Consider the following 22,698-nt stretch of genomic DNA (forward strand, 5'->3'; position numbering starts at 1 on the left):
ACAGGAGTGATTTATATAAAGTTAAAAAATTTAATTGAAATGTATTATTATATTTTATTTATCAAGAGGTTTTTTTTTCACGTTTTTCATATAATGTTTCTGAACTGAAAGAAAATAGAGACTTTCACTGCATTGGGTTCTTTATTTGCAGTGTTAGGCCGGGTTCACCCAGTGTATGACAGTGGCCATTCTGTGATACAGCCGTGTCACAGAACGGCGCTGTCAGTGAAGTTCCTGCCAGCCAGTTCAACAGTACCAGCTGGATGAGCTTCACTTGTTTTGATTTGGAATGCGGGCACATTCTGTTGTGCCCGCATTCCAAATCACCATAGCAGACAATGTAAAGTGCATCTGGAGCCGCAATGAATAGCGGCCGCACAAAACTGACATGTCAGTTTTCTATACGGCCACATGGAATCCCGGCTGAAGTGTCTACAGAGTGTACATACTCTGGCCAGGATTCCATAGGACACAATGTTATTTTCATTTTCAGTAAATAGCGGCCCATAAATAGCGGCCATTTCAGCAAATAGCGGCCATTATTTATATTATATTAAAAATGTACGTTGTGTGAACTTGGCCTTAAAATGAGCACAGGAACATAGGTGTTATTACAAGGATGATTTTTTTTTTTGTTCAGCAATGTTCCAGGCCAGAATCATCATTGTGTAGGAGAATTGTTGTTAGGACCACTGTCTATTTACTTTTCAAATTGTCAGGGGTTCTACAGAAATCATATTGTTATCCTAGTGATGTACCATAGCATTTAAACATAGGAAGTAATAATATGGTACTGTAAGAGAATTCAGTTTAGAATATTATTTCTTCATCATTTGATCTTGGTTAGGTGACCTCCATGGAAAGTTGGATGATCTGCTGCTAATATTCTACAAGGTAAAATCCATGTTTAATATGCTGTAATAATAATTTAAATCATTGTGAGTAAGAATTCTTATTAAACATTTGTTGGGAATGATATAATAATTTATTTCAGGATCGAACATTTGTAACATTTAGAGTTGGAATAGTCTAGAATTCGCCCACTACATCTCTGTACTGTCAGCATAATTTACTTACTGTGTCTTCAAAGCTAACTGTATTCTAATTCACATTCATTCATACAACACACAACTTTATAGATACACAACTTAAGAGATATCTTAAACAATTTTTCTAAGAAAAAAATATTAACAAAATATGTTATAAAGATGACATGGACATGTATGCACATTAAAGGAGACGTCCGGTGGATTATAAAATCCTGCAGCAGGGACAGGGACTTGATTACAAGTGCTAACTTACCTCTTCCTGTGCCCGCAGTGAGTGGCAGGACTGGCCGCAGGACCCCCGCTGGGCTCTGGGATCTCCAGAGCTGACACGTCATGACCCGACTGATGGACTGGCCGCTCAGTAAGTTAGTGACTGGGGCGAGACGTCGCACTAGTCACTGATTGGCTAAACAGCCAGCCCATCAGCTGGGACAGGCTTTTTCCTCCGAGTCGGGATGCCATCACAACTCGGGGAAGAATGCTCTGGGGAGGTCACACCGCTCACTGTGGTAACTGGGTAAGGTAAGTTAGTACTTGTAATCAACTTCCCCCCTGCCCCTGCTGGCTGCAGGATTTTATAATCCACCGGACTTCTCCTTTAACTCCTTAACGACATGGGGCGTACATTTACACCCCCGCAGCCTGGGCCTTGGCGCAAACGGGCGTAAACGTACGCCCTGCTGGGGTACCGGGCTATGGAGCGGGCTCAGAAGCTGACCTCGCCCCATAGCGGGTGAGAAACAGCTGCTATATGCAGCCAGGCCCTCACCCTTAATGGCATAGCAGTGATCAGTGTGAGAAATATAATGTATATATATATATATATATATATATATAAAAGTTACCTAAGGGGACTATAAGCGTGGGAAAAAAAACAATAAAAGTTTTAAAAAATGTCCCAAAGCCCCTCCCCCAATAAAAGTGAAAATTACCCCCCTTCCCATTTTATACATAAAACACATAAAAATATTAAAGCTAATTATAAATATAATAAATATAATATACCGTATCGTGTGTAATGGTCTTATCTATTAAAATAAAACAATATTCCCGCACTGTGAATGGCGTGAACAAAAAGCAGTAAAAAAAGAAAGATTGCTTTTTTTAAATTACATTTTATTTTTAAAAAAATGAATAAAAAGCAATCAATACGTCTGATCTAGAAAAAAATGTTACTAATAAAAACTAGAGATAATAGTGCAAAAAATGATGCCCCATACGACCCAGTAGGTGAAAAAATAAAAGCGCTATATATATGGTCACAATAGGGCCATTTTATATATAGCTATTTGCAAAAAAATTTTTTTACTGCTAATAAAAATAGTAAAACATTAGAAAAGATGCATATCGCTGTGTTCATACTGACCTATAGAATAAAGAAAAAATGACAGTTTTACCATAAAGGGCATTGCGTAAACATGGACCCTCCCCCCCCAATAAAAAATTTTTCTGCAGAATCACATTTTTTTACCTAAATTCACCCCATAAATAAAATTTTGGGGTTCCGTCATTCATTTCATGGCAGATTGAAAGATGTCATTACAAAGTAAACCTGCTCCTGAAAAAAACAAGACCTTACAGGCCCTGTAGGTGGAAAAATAAAAGAGTTATGGGTCTTAGAAGGCGAGGAGGAAAAGACGAAAATGCAAAAGTGACAATTGGCCCTGTCCTTAAGGTCATTTCAGGCCCGGTCCTTAAGGGGTTAAACAAATGTACAATTTCATATCCCCTGCAACTGGCAAGCTTGCTATTTAATTTTTTGAGGTCTCCAATGACTAACAATCACCATATTACACAGGTTGGGTACGTACAGTGTATAGCTCCCAGGGGATTGTTAGAATGAGTTGCAAGGGAAGTCATAGAGATCAACTGTTTTGTGGCTGCTTGCTATTAGAATCCTTTATTATTCACAGTCTAGGGTTTCCTGTGCTTTAGCACTGCTATGCCTCACTGTCCGGTATGCCCGCCAATCATGACCCACATTGTGAGATATACCGGTGCTAATACTTAGGGGAAGATACTGTCATTTTAATTTTACAGGTTAAAAATCACAACCATAACCTTTTACTGTATGGGAATTACTAGTGTAGCGCCCGGAGTAGTGGATCCACTGGACCGGCACCAGCGATGGCACAAACCTCACCAGGGAGCGGAGTCTAAGGGGCCGCTGGTTTTCACCAGAGCCCGCCGCAAGGCGGGATGGACTTGCTGCGGCAGGCGACCCCCAGGTCGCTACCCCTGGCTTGGTTGCTGGTGTCGGCAGGCGAGGCGTGGCTGGAGATGGCACAGGCAATAGTCTGCAGATGAGAGAGCACGTGACAAGCTGGACACAGGAACAGGTGGAGTGACAGGGGAACAGGAACCAGGAACAGGGACTAGGGACCAGGTAACGGACAGGACACAGGAACAACAGGGAGCTGGGCCAAACGCTATGGGAAGCATGTAGAGGCTCCAACACAGGGGACAGGGCATGCTGGGATTTATAGGGGAGTGATTAGGTGCAACTACCAATTAGGAGCGCACTGCCCCTTTAAATCTGAGACAGCCGGCGCGCGCGCGCCCTAGGAGGCGGGGACGCGCGCGCCGGCCGGCACAGCGGGAGACAGGAGCGTGGAGAGGTGAGGCGCCCCCCGGGGCCGAGGTGATAGCAGCGCCGGGTCCCCGACTATGGACACCGGCTGCTGCATGGGGCAGGAAGCGGTCGCGGCGGCGGCCCGGAACGCGGGACGCCGCCGCGGCCGTGACAGTACCCCCCCCCTTTGGCCTCCCCCTCTTTCTTGCCTGCAGATGGCACAGGAAGCCACAAAGTCTTTGACATCTTGAAACAGACTAGGCCACCAGTAGTGGCGAGAGATCCGTTGGCCGGTCTTACGGACTCCAGGGTGCCCGGCCTCCAACGAGGAATGACCCCACTTCAGAATACCTCTTCGAAGCGCAGGGTGAACATGAGTCTTTCCGGGGGGTACTCTCTGAAGCGAGGAGGTGACGACTGGTGCTAGGCGATCAGGCGGTAAAACATGGCAAGGGACTGTGGGTCTGTGGACGAGGACCTTCTGTAAGTTCTTCCGGTGGTGAGAGGACACGACCTTAGTCTTGGGTACGGAGAGAGGGTACACCTCGGCAGAGAAGGCATCCGCCGAGTCTTGGTCTTCTGCCGGTAGGTCGGGTAGAGGCTTGGCTGGGACAGGAAACGACATAGTACACTTGGTCTGAGGTGACCTGAGACACTGGTTGGAACAGTCCTGACCCCAACTGAGAATCTCCCCGGTTCTCCAGTCCAGTTGAGGGGCATGTTCTTGCAGCCACGGGAGTCCCAGGAGGACCGCGGGGGAAGAATGGGGCAGGACGTAGAAGGATATCTCTTCTTGATGTGAAGGACCCACCTGGAGGACTAAAGATGCGGTCTGGTAGTACACACGGTCGGTAAGAATTTCGCCCGTGACCGAGGAGATAGTCAGGGGCCTGGCTAGTCGGGTCACGGGTAGCCGCCATCTTTGGACCAATGTTGCCGCAATAAAACTGCCTGCTGACCCAGAATCGAGGAAGGCAGTAGTCTGATGATTTCGTCCTGAGGGAGTCCGGATGGAAACTGGCATAGACAGACTTGGAATGGTGGCATTCACACCTAGGGACACCTGTCCCACCGGACCTAGGTGCGAGCATTTTCCGGATGTTTGGGGACGTAGGGGACATCCCAGCCGGAAGTGATCGGAACCACCGCAATAGAGACAGAGATTCTGCTCCAGGCGCCGGATTCTTTCATCAGGCGTCAGGTGAGCCCGTTCCACCTGCATAGGAATCTCAGGAGAGGGTTGGGACATCGAAAGGTCAGGATTCTGGAAAACCGGCGCCAGCTGGGGATGGCGACGGGAACGGGTTAGTAAATGTTCATGCCGAACCTCCTCCTCCCTCTCCGAAAAACGAGTATCAACTCGGGTGGCCAGTAGAATGAGTTCGTTCAGGGAGGTAGGCAGGTCTCGGGCAGCGAGCACGTCTCTCACACGACTAGACAGGCCCTTCTTGAAGGTGGCCAATAGGGCGGCCTCGTTCCAGTCCAATTCGGCTGCCAGGGTGCGGAACTGGATGGCGTAGTCACCAACAGAGGAGCTGCCTTGAGAGAGGTTGAGGAGAGCAGTCTCGGCTGAAGAAGCACGGGCAGGTTCCTCAAAGACGGAGCGAAACTCGAATAGGAAGGCCCGGAGATTGGCAGCAACTGGATCATCACGGTCCCACAGTGGCGTGGCCCAGGCCAGGGCTCTACCTTCTAATAGGCTGATGATGAAAGCCACTTTAGAGCGCTCGGTGGAAAACTGACTACTCAAAAGTTCAATGTGCATGGTGCACTGAGTCAAGAATCCTCTGCACAACTTAGAGTCCCCAGAGTACTTGCTTGGGAGGGCCAGTCGGAGTGAAGAAGAAGCGTCAGGAGGTGGTGTGCGCTGGGCAGTAGTCTGCTGCTGTAAGGCGGCAGTGAGTTGCTGGATCTGCTGTGACTGCTTCTGGATTTGTTGCGCCTGCTGAGTGACCACTCTGGCGACATCACGGAGATCAGGCACCTCGCCGGGATCCATGGTTGGAGCCTACTGTAGCGCCCGGAGTAGTGGATCCACTGGACCGGCACCAGCGATGGCACAAACCTCACCAGGGAGCGGAGTCTAAGGGGCCGCTGGTTTTCACCAGAGCCCGCCGCAAGGCGGGATGGACTTGCTGCGGCAGGCGACCCCCAGGTCGCTACCCCTGGCTTGGTTGCTGGTGTCGGCAGGCGAGGCGTGGCTGGAGATGGCACAGGCAATAGTCTGCAGATGAGAGAGCACGTGACAAGCTGGACACAGGAACAGGTGGAGTGACAGGGGAACAGGAACCAGGAACAGGGACTAGGGACCAGGTAACGGACAGGACACAGGAACAACAGGGAGCTGGGCCAAACGCTATGGGAAGCATGTAGAGGCTCCAACACAGGGGACAGGGCATGCTGGGATTTATAGGGGAGTGATTAGGTGCAACTACCAATTAGGAGCGCACTGCCCCTTTAAATCTGAGACAGCCGGCGCGCGCGCGCCCTAGGAGGCGGGGACGCGCGCGCCGGCCGGCACAGCGGGAGACAGGAGCGTGGAGAGGTGAGGCGCCCCCCGGGGCCGAGGTGATAGCAGCGCCGGGTCCCCGACTATGGACACCGGCTGCTGCATGGGGCAGGAAGCGGTCGCGGCGGCGGCCCGGAACGCGGGACGCCGCCGCGGCCGTGACAACTAGACATTTTTCGCTAGGTTCAAAGTTTTTTTTTGTCAAATTGTTAAGCATTAAAGTGGCCATTATTGGACCCTTTATAACTTAAAAAATGGACTAAAAAAGTGTAAACATAGCAAACTGCAGAGGGAGTAGAAGCAATAAGGAAAAACCTTAAATCTAAATATCTGCAGTTTTTGTTTGGACACATTTTAGTACATGAAGCTGCCTCATTTCTCCTGTAAATCTGTTGTATCTATGTTGTGGTTGTGTTCTGCAGAATGGTCTCCCCTCACCTGAGAATACGTATCTTTTTAATGGAGATTTTGTAGACCGAGGAAAGAATTCTATAGAAATCCTAATCATCCTTTTTGCATTCCTGCTCGTTTACCCTAATAATTTACATTTGAATAGAGGCAACCACGAGGATCCTATCATGAATCTGAGGTACCACGGCCAATTCCACATATCTAAACTATGTAATGTTTAATTATACCTAAAGAATTAGTAATCTTGCAGAAATCAACAGTATAATGTAAAATGTATTGCCAGTTTAACTTATGTAGGGTGCATTCACACCATGATTGTGCCTTCAGTGGCCACCTGTCAAAATGGGATCCAATATATGCAAACACAGACAGGCACATAGGGGACATTTATCCAGCGTAAGCCTGTTTGCCTTATGGGCAGTTAGGGGGGGCGGCATTCCTTGTATGTGATCTAATGCTGCTTCCATCAGAGGATTCATGGGGAGCCTGGCAGTCAGACCCCCAGTGATGAAGAATTGATAGCATATCCTAGAAATGCTTCATCACTTCTGGTGGTGGGAAAACCCCTTTAATGCCTGAAAGTATTTGTGTTTATGCCTCTGGACACAAGAGACGTATGCAGCAACATGAAATTAAGTATTTATATTGTTATCCCTTTTTATTTAGGTATGGCTTCACAAAAGAAGTAATGCAAAAGTACAAGGTCAGTTTATAAGTCATTATAAATTCTATAATGTAGAAAGAGGTTATCCCAAGTAGACATATCCTTATTAGAATGTTGATGACATGTTAAAAGTTAATTTTAGTCACAGGTAAGCTTTAAGTATTCAACGCATAAAGATATATATTAAATGTCAGGACCGGGAGGTAGGGATTAGATATGACAGTGAGCCCTAGGTGTAAAACCACCCACTGTCCCTACCTACTTGCCTCAAACGGCCCTAGGCAGCCGCGGACAACCACAAAGACGGTCCCTGCTCTGCTGTAAGTGTAACACAGAACCAGACGGACAAACAAATATAAAGGAGAGTCAACAAGCCAAAGTCAAAACCAAACGGGCAATGCAGTACAAAATCAGTAAACAATTGGATAGTGAAAGGTCAGACGGGAGGTCAGATAACAGGTAAATCAAGCAGAGGAATTAGGTAAGGGGATCACAGGAATAGATAAGGGGAGCCGGGATCAGAGTATGAAAGGTATAAGGATCAAGAGCCCGGGCTGGATCCCCATTGGACCGGCGCTCTGATCCTCAAGGTTCCAGACAGGCAGAGTAAAAAGTCAATTAAAAGCCTTGCTCAGCTGCAGCAATCAAGTCTAGCAGAGCTCAGTGTAACTCCTGCATTGCCAGATGCTGACAAGCAAGCAGGTGTGTCACACAAAAGCAAAAACAGGCTCAGTTCACACCAGGCTACTGCACATTTTTTACATTAAACCCTAGAGAACAGTAGAACACATGTTACTGTAAATTATAGACATCCTTTTTGCTGTAGATCCATGCTAAAAGCATACTACATCTACTTGAAGACATATACAGTCGGCTCCCTCTCGCCACTATTATTGATGGCAAGGTTCTCATTTTACATGGAGGAATAGCAGATACAACAGACCTGGATTTCCTCACATCTATTGAAAGAAGCAAGGTAAGTGACGCACAACAGGACATAGCAATGGGATTAATTTGGCTAAAATAACCAATAACTAGCAGATGAATAATTAGTATCTATTATTATCATCCATCATCACTACAGTCACAGCATTTAACAATAGATGAATGAGGATTTTACTTTTATGGTAGCTTCACCCGTCTTGTATGACAGCGGATTTCACAGTGCAAGTTCTGCAGTGAAATCCACTGCGATACTCTGTAGTGTAATTTACTATGACCCTACATTCTCGCAGTGGGTTTTCATTTCGCTGCGAGAATGTAGCTCAGCCAATGTCGTGCTCAGCCAATCAGTAGCTACATTCTCGCAGTGGGATAACACATGCAGGGAGCCGAGAAACAGAGAAGCAAATTCATAGGAAATTACAGAATATCGCAGCGGATTTTGCTTCGGAACTCGCAGTGTGAAATATGCTGCAATACTATTGGTGTGAAGCTACCCCTGGACTAGCTAAATATGACTGTAAGTGAAAAAAAGCTATTTATGAACAGATCTAAGAAAAACATCCATATTTTGCAGGTCATGCGTAGGCTATGTATTTTGCGCAGTATTTCTATCAGTATTTGTAGCCAAAAACAGGAGTGGAATTGACAGAGCAACAGACGCTGTTAAACTGTCAGCTGTCAGCAGATTTCTTCACCCAATACCTCTGTATCGGCGGCAGGAACATTCTTTTTTTTACAGTTGACTTTCAGGCACGGTCAGGTGTGCCCACAAGTCAATCAACCATTCACTTCAATGCAAAGTGCGGCCGCAGACGTACTTTCCATTGTGTGAACCGCTATTGTTTCTGGACTCTGTTCATTGAACAGCGTCTGGAAATAATAGGCATGTATATTATTTTAACACCCGTTCTAAAGAAGGGGCGTTAAAATAACGATGTGTGAACTTAGCAGGTGGCATTGCATTGACTTCAATGCAATGCTGCCCATGCAGTAAAGAACTTTATGTGAACATAGCATTTCTGTGTTTTCAACCCAATTTTTGGTTGAAAAAATACTGACCAAAAGACTGAGTTAAATACTGTGTGTGAGCATAGCCCAACTCAATTTTTCTGTTTGTAAATCTGCCCCATTAATGTCTTCCTCATCCATACACTTTTTCTGTCTTTGTACCACAAGGTTTGGTAATTAGTGATATGGATAATATCACTAGATAAAATAATATGGAAAACTACAGAAATTGATTAGCTGGCAAAGGACATAGGTACAGATGTCACAAGGGGACAGATTACTAATAGCAATAAGCAAACTTACCAAACTTTCAGGTTCATCTAAACTCGAACGCTCAGTATTTGACTCCCAGTGGCTGGAAAAGTTGGATGCAGCCATAGGGAGTCCTGAAAAAGATGGAAACAGCCATAGGCTGTATCTGTGTTTTGCTGGCAGCACCCAACTTCTCCAGCCACGAGTTTAGTTGAACCTGAAAGTTTGGTAAGTTTGCTTACTGCTATTAGTAATCGGTCCCCTTGTGCCATCTGTACCTATGTCCTTTGCTAGCTAATCAATTCCTTTAGTTTTCCATATTATTTATATGTAAATGACACACACACACACTTTTCATGTCTCCAAGCCTTCTTCTATGAAATGACAATGCTTTTGTCTTTTAGTATAAATCAGCTTTGAAACACCCAAGATCAGATTCAGAAAGAAGTAATCTAATACAGAAAGGTAAGGATATGCCTGATGGCCTGATGGCGGTAAAGCCTGTAAACAATCAAATAGACATATAGGACCTTTAGGTGATGGAGTACAGCATGTCCCCGACAAGTGTCTCTGTCCACAATTCCTGTCTCTGCACACAGGAGGACTGCAGGCAGAATTCAGTAATAGTGCCATTCTGGAAATACATTATATGGATTCAAGCAACCGCTTGCCTGATATGGCTCCAGAATTAACAGTCACTGAACAAAAGGAATGGAAACAGGTTTGTTAAATGTCTATCTCTAACATGATCTCTTATATAGATTTGTAAATTACTTCGAAATAAATGTGTCCAGAAAAATCTTCTAGTACTTATCAGCTGCTGTATGTCCTGCAGGAAGCAGTGGATCCTTTCCAGTCTGACACAGTGCTCTCTGCTGACATCTCTGTCCGAGACAGGAACTGTTTACAGCAGCAAATGCCAATGGAAAACTTCTTCTGTGGACAGTTCCTGTCTCGGTCAGAGATGTCAGCATATAGCATCATGTCAGACTGGAATGAATACAACACATCTGCAGGGCATACAGTAGCTGATAAGTATGGGAAAACTTGAGATTTTAAAATAGAAGTAAACTATAAATCTATATAACTTTCTGACTCTTGTTGATCTGAAAAAAAATAAAAAAATTTTTTTACCAGAGAACTCCTCTAAAATATGAAGATCTGGCAAATGTCCACATCTGTAAATGTCCACTCAGGGCTTACACTGGATATGACACTTTTTTATATAAATTGTATACTTATTCTATGTTAGTAACTCCTTAGAGACCAAGCCAATTTTCTTTCTATTTTTATTGTCGCATTCTAACTTTAACTTTTTATATATATATTTAAATATATATTTTATATTTTGCATTTTAAATTTATAGAATTAGTAAGATTATATCATTATAACTTTAATTAATCAAAATTTTATATAATTTTACATCATTCACTATGCTAAATACAGGCACTAATACAGCAGGCCTGAGGGCCTTCATAAGGCCTCTGGCTACCATGGAAACCCATCTGTACCCAGTGATGAGTGCTGGGCTGCTAATGGGGTAACAGGGCTAAACAGCGCCCTTACATGTAGTGGACATGATTTGACAGTGACATGTACAGGGTTAAACAGCCATGATCTGAAGTCGTGGCAGGTAGCATGTGAGCTCAGCTTTCACAATTCAGGCATAGGAGACATATGGCGGATAGTTATCCTTCTGCCGTAAAGAGGGATCATGGAAAGATATATGGTTTGTCACTATGGAGTTAAAGCCATTCTATTTTTTTAAATATATTTTATATATTATTTGTTGTTCCAGACTGTAATGTCATTTTACAGTTATCAATAGTGTATTTTATTGTCAATTTTTCTTCATTGGCTTAGCTTGTGGACATACTGTGGAGTGATCCAAGAAACCAAAATGGCTGCTCACCAAACAGTTTTCGAGGTGGAGGTTGTTACTTCGGACCAGATATAACTAAAAAATTACTTGACCAATATGATTTGAAAATGCTGATCAGGTCACATGAATGCAAACAAGAAGGTTATGAAATAGGCCACAATGGAAGGGTAAGAAAAAAATAATTAAATAAAAAGTAATTGAGTTGGTTGTCTTTTTTTATGTTTTTTTTTTTTTTTTTTTAAGGCTGGATTCACACGCTGTAACTGTGCGGCTGTATTTTTTATGCGGCTGTAAATGTGCGGGTGAAACTCCGGCCGTGGGAAAAAATAGACATGCGGCTCAAAACATACGGTCATTTACTTGGAAATCTGGTTCAACTAAAAATAACAAATAAAATGTTAAGAAAGTGATGCAAACACCTCTGGATGCATCTGGGAAAGCAGGGAACACAGTTTACATGAATCGCTATTACCGGGGTTTGCGATCCTCTGCAGTATAGCCGATGTCTCTCATGGTTAATATATTGAATTAATAAAACACATTTTCTGTCTAATAAAGTCCCTTTTATTGTTCAATAATTAAATGTAAACGATTCCATCATTTTGCAATTAAATATACTGTTAAAATAAATATATATATAAATAAATGTATATTTATATATATATTTATTTTTTGACAGTATATTTAATTGCACAATGATGGATTCGTTAGAATTAAATTATTGAACAAAGAAACTGTATTTATTTAAACGAAAATGTGTTTTATTCATGAAATATTAATTAGTACAGAAAGCTCTATTAGCCGGTAATTCATATGCCGGCAATAGAGCATTCTGTACTAATCATCACTTTACTTTAATGAAAACATCAAATGTTTCTTCTAATTATGTTATGACAATAACATTATTAGAAGAAACATTTAGAAAAACATTTAGAATTATATGTGCGCTCAGCTGATTGGCTGTTCGGCTGAGCGCACATATAATGAGCCGGTCCGCAGTACAGTGACTTCATTGTGCTGCGGACCAGCGAAGAGGACACATCGGGGTGAGTATAGAGCTCTCCCCACCCCCTCCCCGGCACTGCACCCCTCCCAGCAAGGAAGGGGGGGTCAGTTAACCCCTTCCTTGCTGGGATGGGTGCAGTCTGACATCAGTCTGGCCCCCAGGGGGTTAAGGGGGATGCAATACATCCTCCCTTAACCCCTTGGGGGCCAGACTGTAAGCAGCGATCTGTAAAGATGCTGCATACTGTAAGGAGCACAACACCGCTCACAATGATGGGTGTTGTGCTCCTGTTTGTGTGTTTTTTGTGTGTTTCTCCCTTTTTGTTTTTCAGATATCGGTATCCTGTGGATTACGTCGGATTCCGTGGACTACGTCGATGACCAGCGGTTGTTCTTTGAATTTTTTAAATAAAATGGTCAATGAGGGGTGTGGGGGTGTTTTTATTTGAATAAAAAAATTTGTAAACTTGTGTCTTGTCTTTATTTCTTTACTTTTTAGACTTAGTAGTGGAAGCCGTCTAATAGACGGAATCCATTACTAAGTTGGGGCCTAGTGTTAGCCGGTATAAAATGGCTAACACTAACCCCCTATTATTACCCCAGTACCCAATGCCACCAGGGGTACTGGGAAGAGCCGGGTGCCAGTGGTCCCGGAGCGTCAATATTGGCGCTCCTGGACCGGGCGGCAGCAGGCTGGTAAGATTTAGGCTGGGGAGGGCCTAAACCAATGGCTCTTCCCACCCTGGTGTTACCAGGCTGCTGTCGTTTGGTTTTTAACCCGGCTGGTTATAAAAATAGGGGGGACCCTATGCGAATTTTTTTTTTAAATAAATAAATAATTAAAAAAAAACGCATAGGGTCCCCCCTATTTTTATAACCAGCCGGGTTAAAAACCAAACGACAGCAGCCTGGTAACACCAGGGTGGGAAGAGCCATTGGTTTAGGCCCTCCCCAGCCTAAATATTACCAGCCTGCTGCCGCCCGGTCCAGGAGCGCCAATTTTGACGCTCCGGGACCACTGGCACCCGGCTCTTCCCAGTACCCCTGGTGGCATTGGGTACTGGGGTAATAATAGGGGGTTAGTGTTAGCCATTTTATACCGGCTAACACTAGGCCCCAACTTAGTAATGGATTCCGTCTATTAGACGGCTTCCACTACTAAGTCTAAAAAGTAAAGAAATAAAGACAAGACACAAGTTTACAAATTTTTTTATTCAAATAAAAACACCCCCACACCCCTCATTGACCATTTTATTTAAAAAATTCAAAGAACAACCGCTGGTCATCGACGTAGTCCACGGAATCCGACGTAATCCACAGGATACCGATATCTGAAAAACAAAAAGGGAGAAACACACAAAAAACACACAAACAGGAGCACAACACCCATCATTGTGAGCGGTGTTGTGCACCTTACAGTATGCAGCATCTTTACAGATCGCTGCTTACAGTCTGGCCCCCAAGGGGTTAAGGGAGGATGTATTGCATCCCCCTTAACCCCCTGGGGGCCAGACTGATGTCAGACTGCACCCATCCCAGCAAGGAAGGGGTTAACTGACCCCCCCTTCCTTGCTGGGAGGGGTGCAGTGCCGGGGAGGGGGTGGGGAGAGCTCTATACTCACCCCGATGTTGTCTCTTCGCTGGTCCGCAGCACAATGAAGTCACTGTGCTGCGGACCGGCTCATTATATGTGCGCTCAGCCGATCAGCCAATCAGCTGAGCGCACATATAATTCTAAATGTTTCTTCTAATAATGTTATTGTCATAACATAATTAGAAGAAACATTTGATGTTTTCATTAAAGTAAAGTGATGATTAGTACAGAATGCTCTATTGCCGGCATATGAATTACCGGCTTATAGAGCTTCCTGTACTAATTAATATTTAATGAATAAAACACATTTTCTTGGAAATAAATTCAGTTTCGTTTGTCAATAATTTAATTCTAACGAATCCATCATTGTGCAATTAAATATACTGTCAAAAAATAAATATATAGATAAATATACATTTATTTATATATCTATTTTTTTTAACAGTATATTTAATTGCAAAATGATGGATTCGTTAGAAATAAATTATTGATCAACGAAAGTGTCTTGATTACAAATAAAATGTCTTTGATTAATTTAATATAGTAACTATTAGAGGCATCGGCATTCGGCATCATTGCCGGCTATTTTTGAAGTACTCCGTACGGACGGCCTGTCAATCCTCGGCCGCATGTCCAGCCGCAAATAATGGTCTTGTTCATTTTTTACGGGTCCGTTTACGATAGGGCCGTAGATTCATACATAGTGTGCACTGTGCAGCCGCATATCCTATACTTCCCAGCATACACACGAACCACCAAAAATACCGCCGCACAATTACAGCCGCAAATACAGCCGCACTCTTACAACGTGTGAATCGAGGGTAAATCTGTACAGCTCTCCCTTTATTCAATATCAGGTAAAAGCCAAACAGCAGCAGCCTATTAACATCAAGGTAGGAAGGGCCATTTATTTTTGCACTTCCTAGCCTAATAATACCAGTCTGCTACTGCCCCAGACCATTATTACTTATTCATGCTCCTGCTTAAACCTGGCTATTCCAAGTACCCCTGTGGCAATGAGTTCTGTGGTAATAATGTGGGGGTTAGTGTTAGTGCCATTTTACAGGCTAACTTTAAGCCCCAGCTTTATAATGGATGTCATCATCATATCAGACATCTTCCACTACTAAGGTTAGAAAGTGAGTAAAAAAAAACATACACCAGAGAATTTTTTTTTATTGAAATAAAAACATTCCCACTCCACTTGACCATTCTTATAAAAAAAAGAAAAGCCAGTCATCGAAGTAGTCCACTAAATCCATCGTCATCCTCAAGATACTGGTATGTGAAAAACAAGAGACAGAAAAAGAAATATAGTAAATGGAGGGCCATCTTTCCTCATGTGCTTACCATGGTGGCCAGCGACTACACTTGTGAATACAGGCGAGACCTGATCCTGGTCCTACCTGCAGTTTGCAGGCGCATTTGCTAACCAATGTGGCTAGACCAGCAGGAAAAAGCACCCACAAAGTGCTAAAAGGAAGACAGCCCAACGCTTACTCCTTCCTCTGCACTGCAGCCTCTAGTGATCATGTTAAGGTCACCAGAGGCTGCAGTGCAGGTGAATAGACACCAAGGGCACGGGTGGATTAAGCCCTGGCTGAGGAGCAGAGCAGCGGGGCATTGGGGTGTGAGCAATCAAAGTGCCTAGGGCAGCATGAACTCCAAATACAGGCCTGCCCATAGCAGAGTGAAAGTCTGTTAAATTTAATGCAGTTGCATCAATATTATGTCACAGCTTAGCAAAACGTAGGTGTTCTGTGACTGTTTAGAAAGGTATACGGAAATCTAGAGCTGAGTACTGCTAGTAAACAACCCAGACATGGTGTTCATCCCTAAGATGGAGAGATTTAAAACTGGCTGTGTGTGGAGGGAACCCTCATGGGCTCAGTAACAGCACCAAAACTGCTTTTTCACCATGCTGAATTGTTTACAAGGTCAGTGCCATATTGTAAGGGCTTTACAAAATATGACATCCTCAAAACTAACAAAGCCATGCATTTTCAAAATGACCGGTACACTTTCATATTTCTATTTTTTTCACATTGACACACACTTAATTTTACCCTTCAGTATAATTTTGAGGTGGATTTCCAAATACACTAGATTTTTTTGCCAATTTGCCCCATGTTTATTACGCATTAAAGGGGTAGTGCGGCGCTAAACAATTATTCACTAAATAACACACATTACAAAGTTATACAACTTTGTAATGTATGTTATGTTAGTGAATGGCCCCCTTCCCCGTGTTTCCCCCCACCCACGCTAGACCCGGAAGTGTAGTGCTCTATACTCACCTGTCCGCCATCTTGCGACAATGATGTAATCTTCGGGCGGCCGGCCGAACTGCTCCAGCCGTCCATCGTGCCGCTGCCCTCTGCCACGTCATCAGCTGCTCAGCCGCGATTGGCTGAGCACAGTTATGCTCAGCCAATCGCGGCTGAGCAGCTGATGACGCGGCAGAAACACGGGGGAAAGACGGGGATGGGGGCCATTCACTAACATAACATACATTACAAAGTTGTATAACTTTGTAATGTGTGTTATTTTGTGAATAATTGTTTAGCGCCGCACTACCCCTTTAAGTATATCTGTTACATCTGTTACATCCTCTCTATAGGTAATAACCATATTTTCAGCCTCTAACTACTATGATGAAGGAAGCAACAGAGGGGCATATCTCAAGTTGTGCCCAGATCTAATTCCACGCTTTGTGCAATATCAAGTCAGTAAGAGCACACGCAAACTCACACTTCATCAACGGTAAGAGCAAATTGTTGGCTTTTTAAGTTTTTAACTTTTGCATTTAAGTTATCGGTGCTCCCTGTTTAAGAAATACATTGCCCCATCATTGCTAAGGTCATTGTTGGGAGCTGTACGGACTCACAGTACGTAAATAAAACCGATCGGTTAAACAGACTGCAAAAACAAAACCTTGACTTATAATGATAATCATGAATGGGAGTGATGTGGATTTTAGGTAATACTAGAAAATGTACCCGGCGCTGCCCGGGCATAAAATGTCAGTGTCTTGTATACCTGCAGGGTCGTATTTACCATTAGGCACCCATGGTCTGGTGTGTAGGGTAGCACCTTGCAAAGGGGCAGTACCCTCCCGTTCAGACTTGCCAGAAAATCACAGTGTGGCGGTATTGGTCAGGTCTGGTATAGTGGTGTTATCCAGTCACAGTGTGGCGGTATTGGTCAGGTGTGGTATGGCAGTGTTATCCAGTCAGAGTATGGCAGTATTGGTCAGGTCTGGTATGGCAGTGTTATCCAGTCACAGTATGGCGATATTGGTCAGGTGTGGTATGGCAGTGTTATCCAGTCACAGTATGGCAGTATTGGTCAAGTCTGGTATGACAGTGTTATCCAGCACAGTATAGCGGTATTGGTCAGGTCTGGTGTGGCGGTGTTATCCATTCACAGTATGGCGGTATTGGTCAGGTTTTATATGACAGTGTTATCCAGTCACAGTATGGCGGTATTGGTCAGGTCTGGTATGACAGTGTTATCCAGTCACAGTATGGCGGTATTGGTCAGGTCTGGTGTGGCAGTGTTATCCAGTCACAGTATGGCGGTATTGGTCAGGTCTGGTGTGGCGGTGTTACCCAGTCACAGTATGGCGGTATTGGTAAGGTCTGGTATGGAGGTGTTATCCAGTCACAGTATGGCGGCATTGGTCAGGTCTGGCAGTGTTATCCAGTCACAGTATGGCGGTATTGGTCAGGTCTGGTATGACAGTGTTATCCAGCACAGTATGGCGGTAGTGGTCAGGTCTGGTGTAGCAGTGTTACCCAGTCACAGTTTGGTATGCCTGTTGTGCCCTGTATATACATGTACTGTATGGATGGAGTAGGGGGTCCTGTATATACATGTACTGTATAGATGGAGTAGGGGGTCCTGTATATACATGTACTGTATAGATGGAGTAGGGGGTCCTGTATTACATGTACTGTATAGATGGAGTAGGGGGCCCTGTATATACATGTACTGTATAGATGGAGTAGGGGGTCCTGTATATACATGTACTGTATAGATGGAGTAGGGGGTCCTGTATACATGTACTGTATAGATGGAGTAGGGGGTCCTGTATATACATGTACTGTATAGATGGAGTAGGGGGTCCTGTATATACATGTACTGTATGGATGGAGTAGGGGGTTCTGTATATACATGTACTGTATAGATGGAGTAGGGGGCCCTGTATATACATGTACTGTATAGATGGAGTAGGGGGTCCTGTATATACATGTACTGTATAGATGGAGTAGGGGGTCCTGTATATACATGTACTGTATAGATGGAGTAGGGGGTCCTGTATATACATGTACTGTATGGATGGAGTAGGGGGCCCTGTATATACATGTACTGTATAGATGGAGTAGGGGGTCCTGTATATACATGTACTGTATAGATGGGGTAGGGGGTCCTGTATACATGTACTGTATAGATGGAGTAGGGGGCCCTGTATATATATGTACTGTATAGATGGAGTAGGGGGTCCTGTATATACATGTACTGTATAGATGGAGTAGGGGGTCCTGTATACATGTACTGTATAGATGGAGTAGGGGGTCCTGTATATACATGTACTGTATAGATGGAGTAGGGGGCCCTGTATATACATGTACTGTATAGATGGAGTAGGGGGTCCTGTATATACATATACTGTATAAATGGAGTAGGGGGTCCTGTATATACATGTACTGTATAGATGGAGTAGGGGGCCCTGTATATACATATACTGTATAAATGGAGTAGGGGGTCCTGTATATACATGTACTGTATAGATGGAGTAGGGGGCCCTGTATATACATGTACTGTATAGATGGAGTAGGGGGTCCTGTATATACATGTCCTGTATAGATGGAGTAGGGGGCCCTGTATATATATGTACTGTATAGATGGAGTAGGGGGCCCTGTATATACATGTACTGTATAGATGGAGTAGGGGGTCCTGTATATACATGTACTGTATAGATGGAGTAGGGGGTCCTGTATATACATGTCCTGTATAGATGGAGTAGGGGGCCCTGTATATATATGTACTGTATAGATGGAGTAGGGGGCCCTGTATATACATGTACTGTATAGATGGAGTAGGGGGTCCTGTATATACATGTACTGTATAGATGGAGTAGGGGGTCCTGTATATACATGTACTGTATAGATGGAGTAGGGGGCCCTGTATATACATGTACTGTATAGATGGAGTAGGGGGTCCTGTATATACATATACTGTATAAATGGAGTAGGGGGCCTACCAGTTATTACTGTGGATGTTGTGAGGCAGCTTCCCTAGCAACCACAACTCCCTGTGAAAATGAAAGCAGTAATCCTATTGGTTGCTAAGGCTCCAACTGCCGTGTCTGCTGCAGCTAATTATATCACCTGTGTTTGCAGTGAGGAGATTTTCCCATTCATCTCTATGAGGCGCCTCTCTTTCCCCTCCCCCTCCCCTCCTGTACATCTGGCGGGGACGGGACCTTCGCAATAACCTTCCCGGGCACCCAATGTATCTGTGTGCCAAATTTGGGGTCAAACGGTTCAGGCGTTTGGAAGTCTATAGAGGACAGACAGACAGACAGAAGGACAGACAGACAGACTTTGATTTTTATGATATAGATGCATGGAGACAGGTATCACCCATATTATATAGGGAAATAAAACCTTGGTTGGTTTCTCTCTGCAGGATGAGTGCGGTTGAGGACTCTGCTCTTAGAGCACTGCAGGAACAATTTTTTGCCCATCGCTCTGACCTTATAGAAGCTTTTAGAGAGTATGACCCAGATGGTACAGGTAAATTAAATGGTCTTTATTCATGGAAAATCCAGTCTTTTTGTGGTTCTTTTATATGTTTAGGTTGCGTTCACACATACAGGATCTGCAGCAGATTTGATGGCGCAGATTTGAATCCACAGCAGATCCGCAGCAGATTTGATGGCGCAAATTTGATTGCTTTGAATCTGCGACTTCAAATATGCACCATCAAATCTGCTGCAGATCCTGTACATGTGAACACACCCTTACTCCACATTGTGCTATACACAATACTTTTTTATAGCCTTCATTTCTTATTGCACTTATGCATTTATGTAAAAGTATTAAAGCAAAAAGTTAAAAACAAAAATATAGGTGTGTCAAACTTAAATACACAGTGGGCCAAAATTTTTAAAATTGGACAAAGTGGTGGGCCAACCTTGATAATTATTGAAGCACGAATGCCGCTGTCCTGGCACTGTCAGACCACTATCAGTGGTGTGTGTCTCCCAGCACTGTACACTATAATAAATGACATGATATATTGCTATGATATGATTAAACTTCAACCCATGTAATTGCCAACCCCCCAATATTGCCCCATGTAGTAGCCAACCTAACCAAAATTGCCCCACATATTAGTCAGCCCTCCCAATAGTGTCCAAATAGTAACCAACCCCCAATAGTCTCATATAGTAGCCAGCCCTTCCCCATTGTCTCTTATATAATAGCCAGCCTTCCCCAGTAGTCTCACATAGTAGCCAGCCCTCCCCCATAGTCTCTTATAGAGTAGCCAGCCCTCCCCCATAGTCTCTTATATATTAACCAGCATTCCCCAGTAGTCTCATATAGTAGCCAGCCCTCCCCAGTTGTCTCATATAGTAGCCAGCCCTCCCCCATAGTCTCTTATATAGTAGCCAGCCCTCCCCCATAGTCTCTTATATAGTAGCCAGCCCTCCCCAGTAATCTCATATAGTAGCCAGCCCTCCCCATAGTGTCTTATAGAGTAGCCAGCCCTCCCCAGTAATCTCATATAGTAGCCAGTCCTCCCCCATAGTCTCTTATAGAGTAGCCAGCCCTCCCCAGTATTCTCATATAGTAGACAGTCCTCCCCAGTAATCTCATATAGTAGCCAGCCCTCCCCAGTAATCTCATATAGTAGCCAGTCCTCCCCAGTAATCTCATATAGTAGCCAGTCCTCCCCCATAGTGTCTTATAGAGTAGCCAGCCCTCCCCAGTAATCTCATATAGTAGCCAGTCCTCCCCAGTAATCTCATATAGTAGCCAGTCCTCCCCAGTAATCTCATATAGTAGCCAGCCCTCCCCAGTAATCTCATATAGTAGACAGTCCTCCCCCATAGTCTCTTATATTGTAGCCGTGGCGGGCCAGATGTAATTCAAACTCTGAATTGCCTGGCAGGCCAAAAATAAAGGCACCACGGGCCAGATGTGGCCCGCAGGCCAGAGTTTGACATGACTGGTGTAGTACAATCAGACATGTTATGTGAAATCTGGGGTATTTTCTTCCTCTCTGCTTCGTTACCGTACAGTTCATATTCCAGCTTCTCTAGCCACCAGATCTGCGTCAAGTATTCACTGCTTAACCTAGAATGATTGTTGGTGAACATGAAGGTTTCCAAACATATATAGAAACTTCATATTTACTGTATGTATTTTCACATGTGCGACTGACAGTAAAGACAAAGGACACTTTGCAGATTAGGTGGATTAGGAATTTGAGTGTATACAACTCTATATCCATAGGTCTCTGTTGTTCTTGAGACCTCTGTGTACACAAAAACATTGTGGCAATATTGTAAGGTAGCTACAGTAAGTCATAAAAACCATCAAAGAGCAACTAATAATACATTTAACAGGAAGAATCTGCATCAGCGAATGGGCATCAGCAATGGAGGCAGTACTCCATCTAGATCTACCTTGGAGGACGTTACGCTCAAGACTCGTACAACTGGCTCCTGATGGGAGTGTAGAATATCTTTCATGTTTTGAACATCTGCAAATTGAAAAAACCATTAAAGAAGTAAGTCCACTTTATGAATATATATTTTGGGGTTTCAATTCAATGTCAGATCTCAATGTAGAGTACATCAAATTTTATACAGTTTATGAAAAAAACAAGGAAGGATGGAAGGTGGCTAGGTAGAAATAGAGAAGTAGGAAAAACAGCAATCCTGGCTCTATTTAACTTTTTATAATTTATATTACTATTATTATTAATTATTATTAATATCTGTCACATCCGCGGCTGTGGCACATACCTCTCGCCGCACCTCTGCTGCCCCATCTTCTGCTCTGTGCCGGGGCTCCTCCAGCTCCCTGTCAGCCCGACGGGCGCATCCCTGTCTCCTAGGGAGCGCGCGCCGGCTCTGCTATAACTTAAAGGGTCACTGTGCCTTTAATTGACTGCTGCTCTGCTCTGAGACTCCTATAAATTGCAGCCCTGCCCCACCACAGGTGTTGGAGCCTCTGCATGCTTCCTAGTGTGTTTTGTCCCAGCCATCCGTTGTTCCTGTCCGTTGTTCCTGTCCGTTGTTCCTGTCCGTTGTTCCTGTCCGTTGTTCCTGCCACTTGCGGTCCCTGCTCGTGACTGTGTCCGTGTGTGTCCCTGCCTGTTGCCCCACTGTTCCTGCTACACCTCGTCCAGGGGTAGCGACCTGGGGGTCGCCTGCCGCAGCAAGTCCATTCCGCCTTGCGGTGGGCTCTGGTGAAGACCCCTTAGACTCCGCTCCCTGGTGCGGTTTACGCCATTGCTGGTGATGGTACAGTGGATCCACTACTTCAGTCATTACAATATTTGAACCGTTTGGAATATTCTACAAACTACGATACCAAATATGTTTATTTTATTTTTATTTTTTTATTGGGAAAGGGAAGTGATTTCAACTTTTATTGGGGGAGCAGGTTTGTAATATTTTTTGATACTTTTTTTTACACTTTTTAAGCCTTCCAAGGGGACTTTTATAAGCAATTATTAGATTGCTTATACTGGATAATTCTATGCTAATGCTTAACACTGATCAGA

General features: G+C 44.1%; 1 protein-coding gene across 12 annotated transcripts in view; it reads left to right on the forward strand.

The window, feature by feature from the left end:
• Positions 1 to 22,698, forward strand: part of PPEF1 (protein phosphatase with EF-hand domain 1) — a 71,161-nt gene that overhangs the window by 22,108 nt on the left and 26,355 nt on the right. For 8 of the 12 annotated variants that reach the window (XM_069945387.1, XM_069945391.1, XM_069945392.1 and 5 more), the window contains 10 exons: positions 848 to 894; positions 6,553 to 6,719; positions 7,208 to 7,244; positions 8,032 to 8,181; positions 9,815 to 9,875; positions 10,010 to 10,131; positions 11,275 to 11,460; positions 16,513 to 16,655; positions 19,588 to 19,694; positions 21,533 to 21,696. In XM_069945387.1, coding sequence (XP_069801488.1) covers positions 848 to 894; positions 6,553 to 6,719; positions 7,208 to 7,244; positions 8,032 to 8,181; positions 9,815 to 9,875; positions 10,010 to 10,131; positions 11,275 to 11,460; positions 16,513 to 16,655; positions 19,588 to 19,694; positions 21,533 to 21,696 — 1,184 coding nt within the window. Of the gene's footprint in view, positions 1 to 846; positions 895 to 6,552; positions 6,720 to 7,207; positions 7,245 to 8,031; positions 8,182 to 9,814; positions 9,876 to 10,009; positions 10,132 to 10,953; positions 11,141 to 11,274; positions 11,461 to 16,512; positions 16,656 to 19,587; positions 19,695 to 21,532; positions 21,697 to 22,698 lie in introns of those variants that run through there. The other 4 variants (XM_069945393.1, XM_069945394.1, XM_069945395.1 and 1 more) reach the window with 4 other exon arrangements.

The sequence above is a fragment of the Dendropsophus ebraccatus genome, chromosome 11, assembly GCF_027789765.1.
Source record: "Dendropsophus ebraccatus isolate aDenEbr1 chromosome 11, aDenEbr1.pat, whole genome shotgun sequence".
Taxonomy (NCBI): domain Eukaryota; kingdom Metazoa; phylum Chordata; class Amphibia; order Anura; family Hylidae; genus Dendropsophus; species Dendropsophus ebraccatus.